The sequence below is a fragment of the Larus michahellis genome, chromosome 3, assembly GCF_964199755.1.
Source record: "Larus michahellis chromosome 3, bLarMic1.1, whole genome shotgun sequence".
Classification (NCBI taxonomy): Eukaryota; Metazoa; Chordata; class Aves; order Charadriiformes; family Laridae; genus Larus; species Larus michahellis.
In genome coordinates this window covers 50,651,198-50,657,197 of record NC_133898.1, presented here as the reverse complement: position 1 = coordinate 50,657,197, position 6,000 = coordinate 50,651,198, and the positions used below count along the sequence as shown (strand labels likewise).

The window sequence follows — 6,000 nt, the reverse complement described above, 5'->3', positions numbered from 1 at the left end:
CAGGCACTAAGAGGTGTCCAGTCACGGGCCTGAAAGATCTCCCACTCCCAAAACCCGGGTTAGCAACGCTCTAGACTTTCCCAATGCTCGACCCTAGTTTCTTATGGAAACTTAGCCTTTGCCTCCACGTCTAAAACAGGCATTTTTGTTAGGAAAATATATCCGTGAGGATTATTCTTAAAAACCAGTTAATTAAAATGTCCAATTAAATGGCCCTTACCTATGCCAAAACTGTATTATGGCCTCTGATAAATATTGCATTCACGTGTCATTAAAACAGTAACAGCCAGACTAGAAACTTTTTCCCATGGTGAAAGTTACTTAAGGAAGAACCTCGTGCCTCTGACACAACTGCTTTTGTCAGCAAAAGGAATAAGAGATTTGTAAATAAAGTTTTCTGTCAATTTTGAAAATAAGATGTTTTCAGTTGGATGGGAAAAGAAGATAGCTATTGAAAAATCTTTTTCATGCAGCTAGGTATTTGTTTCCAGTAACGGAGAGATAAAGAGCTAAAATGAATATCGCACTATAAACTTTTATACAAACCTAACAGCATCCCTTCAGAACAAGCTTATTCTCCAGTTCATTTGAGTTAGCAGGGTTTTTCAAAGTGGACAAACCAATCCTCACAGAAACATGTTCACAGACAAATTGCCCGAGTTGTTCCGCGCTGTTATTTGGCAAGGTCTCCGGCCAGATGGCTTTGCTAATGACTCCTGTAAGGTGTGTAAATCAGAATCTAGTGTAACACGACTGCCATGTTTAATTACCCTGAGTTAATGCAGCTTAATGGATATTGTTTGGGATGTTAGAGCCAGAGTTTTTGATGAAAAATACAAAGACAAAATAGTCTTTTTCACTTGAACGTAAGGATAGCAAAGCCTTGACTCTCTGCCTATGTATAACCTTTCCTAACAGCAGTCATTCAGAACAATTACCATAGCAGGGACACACATTCATTCAACTTAAAAAAACATTTCTTAGCTGATATGCACTAACAACGGATACAGAATTTTACTTGCATCAGCGGAATACATTTTTTAACTATTCAACAATTTTCTGCAGGTTCGCCTGAATGCATTCAGCTGCTGAAAGAAAACTGGGATACAACCATGATCTTGAACGTTTTTTTTTTTTTTCTCCTCTCAGAAGGGTAACATCAAACGTGCTCATTAGCTTCATTTCATTTTGCAAAACTGTACTTTTTTGGAGTAGACTTTAGGCTGGGTACTATACACAAAACGACTCACATACGCTAACGCTACAATCAAATCCTCGATTGCTGGCACAAGAAGATAGCAACCTAATTGCTGCTACAATTAATGTAAAATAATATGAGAAAACTAGCACACGAGCTCCCTTTTGAAAACTTTCTTTCGGACATATTTTTGGGTAAGGCAGTTTTTCTCCTAGGTCACTATATCAATGCCTGTGAACAGTCAAAACGGCTTCTGTTCCTCCATCTGTGAAGCCACCTCCTCAGCTATAGGATAGGACACACCAAAGTGATCATCTTTGATAATGTTGACAGTGCCTCGATGGTAACAAGGAACCGTGGGAGCTCTGGGGGGGCTGGACTGTCTCCAGACTGAGAACCTAGAGAGTGGGCTGAAGAGAACCCTGGGGACAGCAGTCATACAAGATATACGAGAGAAAGTAATTCAGGTTTAGATTTTTAACATTTATTAAAAAAGCAGGATGTATGTTCATTTCAAATTAAACAGTTAAAAATGTTAAAGCATACAAACAAATCAATTGTGTACTAGCAGCATCCAATTGTTAGAATTTTCTAGAACTCCTCAGTACAGTCTTGGCAAGCTAAAAATATTACAACTTGCGACCAACTGACCTCGCCATAGTGCAGATAAAACAAACTTTATAAAAACAACGATTTAGGTTAAATAAGCTTAAATAAAGGTGTTAAATACAAGACACTTGATCAAAGCTTCTGTACAAAGATAAACAAATTTGGCATTGTACAATTGATTGGCTGGCTCACACCATACATGATTTCAATAGTTAAGCAGTATAACTGTTTAGCTGAACATCAACTATACAAAAGTAACTGAAGTTGGGAGTGGGCTAACCCCAGTGAGCCATTTACAAGGCATGTGTAATTTTAGAAAATCAGAACACTGTTTATATTCAGGCACCATTTGTTCCTGCAAATAAATAATCTCTAATGTATCTGCATCCAAACTAGTGTTAAACACATCAGTGCTAACATTTTATAAACACAGCTTTGTGACTATTCACTATACCTCCATTGTTATTGCTATGACAATGTGGACTGTGGAAATAAAACTACTGTACATACAAAAAAATAGAGCACCTTTTAAACATTAAAGTATATGTCTGGTTATTCTTTTTATCTTACAATACTGAAGCCCAAGCTAATGTAAATTGCTTTAACATCTTCACCAGCGCACCTGAAATGCAGGAACTAAAACCCCAAATATTCCTCTTCAGGCAAGCCCCAGCCAGAGCATCTTCTAAAAATGTCTAAAATGACACTAAGGATTTTTTACATTCATCTGCACACAAACAAATATCTGCTATTCTCTGCTTTCTTCATATGAATTTAAAGACGGATTGCCACAGTTCTCTCCCCTTTTCAAATGAATAAAGCTGGATAGAGAATGTAGCAGAAACACCTAAAATGGATTGTGAACACAGTGAAATTATTATCCCGCTAATTCAAAAAAATACAGCTGTTACATCGTTCAAATAAGTATTTTCCAGGGGCTCAGTCATTAGGATTTTTTGTCTATTGTATTGAAAAACCACTCCGTAAATTTCCTCAGTTGAGCAGCTGCTGTTTGAGACTCCTCCTGAAGTCTCATGTTATCTTGTCTCAGATGCTGTACCTCTGCCTGGAGAACTGCCTTGTCCTGTTTTTCCTGGTTAACAAAGATACAAGTTGAGCAAAGTGAGCAGTCGTGATGACAGCATTTTTGTTTTTAATATTTCTGTGCTAGTCATACAGCTATGTTTTGTTGAGCTCCCTAATCCATTCTGATAACTACTAACTGTTACGTCAAATCCTCAAATATGCTCCAACTACCTTATTCATTCTGAGAAAATATTGCAATCTAAAAAGAAAACTAGATGCTGGTTCAATACAAAAATTATAGGACTTTACTCCATTTAACAAAAAAATTCAAGCACTAAAAGGATAAGAAGCTTTTAGGTATTACGAACTATATGTGAAAGCGAAAGTCATAAGGAACTGATTTCAAGCATTCATTAAGGAAGAAAAATATCTAATTTCAAAATTTTCCCTTATGTGATCATTTTCTTACCAAAAGCAGTCTCATTTCTACCAGTCCTGGCATTGTCTCCAGTTAGACAGCAAATGAGACACAAAGCAAGTTATTGTTACATGATCAAGATACCACAAGGCAACAAGGATGACAAATCTGGAGCGTTAACTACTTAGCAATTGCGCCCCTGTCCATATCCCTATCCTTCGTTAAATCCAAAGTACCATAAATGGAGATAAAGTGCCTCATTGTTTCTGGGGTATGACTACATGTAGGATGGTTATTCTGGAGAAAAGACCCATAAACTAGTTAGCCTTGGGGCAGCTTGTTCACATAACCATTCCCACCGGACCTTCTGCACCCCAGAGCTCTGATCAACCACGGGGCTCTACCATTCATGAATTACACTCTCTAGTTTAACTGGTGTAGTTTTTCAAGCCTTTGATGAACTCTGCATAAAAATATAACTATTAAAACTGGAGAGTAATCATATCGTTAATGATCTCTTACCTTTCTCAGATCGGTTTGCAGTTGCCGGAGGATGACTTCTAGCTGGTTTACTTTTCCAGTCAGAGTACTTGGAGCATGTTCCCTGTAAAGTAAACCACTACCTTCACTCTGGGTTAGTGAAAAACATTTTCTCCCCCGGGTTTTAGAGTAACACTTTTAGTGATAGCAAAGGAAACAAATCAGTTCAGGCACAGTCGGGAAAACAGAGACAAAAACCAGCATCAGCAAGAGACAATGACTGGAACATAAACCCATTGCTGCAATATCTGAAATGTGACACTGCCTCTCATGCAAATCAGGCAGAAAATACAATGATTTTAAGAAGGAATCTTTTAGGAATTATTTGCACATACCCTTACAGTGCAAGTCAAACTTGCTGCTAAACAGTGTGCCGAGCACATTTGTTAACAAGCTGCTTTCTGATAAGGACCGTACTAATCTGAAGCAAGCTGCAGCAGCAATTATTGTAAACCAAGAGAGCTGTTAAGAGTTCTTTTGTCTGGTTTGCAGTTGTGCGTGTCATTTCCAGTAAAGGCTAAACCTATGGCTTTATGGAGACAAATATTTTGTTTAAAGGTCAAAACATATGAAATACTGCCACAGGTTAATCAAATGCGTGACTGAAGGACAATACTGAGAACAGCTTCTCTTCCCTGTATGGCAATAAGCACTGTGGGACACAGTTTCATACACGTTACAGATGAAATTAGCCCTAATATGAATCATTTTGTCTAGAAGAGAGAAGCTTTATGTACAAAGCTGAATCAGCTGCTTCATGCAAGTGCACAAATCTGACAGATTTGCTAATGCTAAAAGTGGAACATCTTTAACAGTCTTTTGCAATGCTTACTGATCACTAGGCTGGGGAAAGATGTGGACTTAGAAGTCATTACAATAAACGTGCTTTACCATGTAAGTTAATTTGTGTAAAATTGGTTCAAATTAAAATATGATAGCCTAACAAGCAAGAAGACTTTTCCCTTCATTGCCTGTTCTCCCATTCCTGCAGCTGAAGAGCAAAAATAATCAAAGATGTGTTTTTCTTTTAAAGCATGCTAGTGGACAGATTATACTGCTGGAGGTGTGTTTTTAACAAACATACTCCTCACAGCAGGGAAGATGTGGGGGTGCGGGGAGAAAAAAAAAAAAGAGAATAATCTCTTCCAGAGCACTAGGAAGAATTTGAAGAATTGGGCAGTTTGGCATAGAAACTTCCTGCAGTCCTCAGTCACAAGTTCTCTTGATTAATTTACCTCTGTATAAATGAAAAATTATGGATTTGCGAGTAGCAAATAGTTGCAAAGGATAGGTACGAACATCTCTTCTAAGGTCTGAGACATTTGCTGCAGATAATGGTATTGCATACTACAGAGCTGAGCTCCATTATCGTTTGTATTCAAATGAAAACAGAAATAAATGTAACAAATTACTATTGTATAGGAGGAATACAGTGATAAATTTGATTAGCTGAAACTCTGCATCTAACTGTACTCTGTATTCGAGGCCTATTTCAATGAGAGAGCTTTATCTGACTAGAAACAACGTTTTTCAAAATTAAAGACGTGATCAGTCAAGGTAACAGGTCTACCATCAAACAGCAGTGAAACATGCATACAGGCAATTTGATATGCAACATTAAGAGAAAATCTTTTCTTAAAACATTTTTGTAAGAAATAAGCTTTAATTCTGACATACCCAGTAGCCTCAAGGAAATCTTTTCCATCTGTGGGACTCTCATCCAAAGGTAACTCTTGTGTTCCTTCCAAGCCCTGAGCTTGCTGCATATCATTCAAGGTGCAAAAAGATGCTACTCTCTGATCTGTAAGAAAGTAACGTAAGGATATGTTTAAAGCTGTACATGTATACAAAATAAAAAGCTGTATTACAGCCATTATCCTGGTTCAGTTAGAGAAATGGATGTAGGTTTCTACATCACAGCTTTGAAGATAATCAGCAGATGTAAAGTATATTCCAACTAGTTGGCTTCCCCACATCTGCATCCAAAGGCAACCCCAAAGGAATTTTTTGTGTCTATCAGCAGAATAAGACAGATTTGTTTGGACCAGTTAACACTGATATGAACAGTAAAATTGGTCTTGATGAAATCTGCAGAAAGCCATTTGAGAATTCAGGGCCATGACCAATGACAATAATACTTCAGCGAAAAGGTTTGCATTTTCCATGGACTTAAAGCCATCAGATTCCTCAGAAATCTGCACTGTTCATT

General features: G+C 37.6%; 1 protein-coding gene across 4 annotated transcripts in view; it reads right to left on the bottom strand.

Moving 5' to 3' along the window:
* Positions 1 to 1,145: 1,145 nt before the first annotated feature.
* Positions 1,146 to 6,000, bottom strand: part of SIPA1L2 (signal induced proliferation associated 1 like 2) — a 152,296-nt gene continuing 147,441 nt past the window's right edge. For all 4 annotated transcript variants that reach the window (XM_074580113.1, XM_074580114.1, XM_074580115.1 and 1 more), the window contains 3 exons: positions 5,469 to 5,592; positions 3,774 to 3,855; positions 1,146 to 2,900 (listed from right to left, as the gene is read on the bottom strand). In XM_074580113.1, the coding sequence (XP_074436214.1) occupies positions 2,754 to 2,900; positions 3,774 to 3,855; positions 5,469 to 5,592 (353 nt within the window). In that variant the 3' untranslated portion in view covers positions 1,146 to 2,753. The remainder of the gene's footprint in view (positions 2,901 to 3,773; positions 3,856 to 5,468; positions 5,593 to 6,000) is intronic.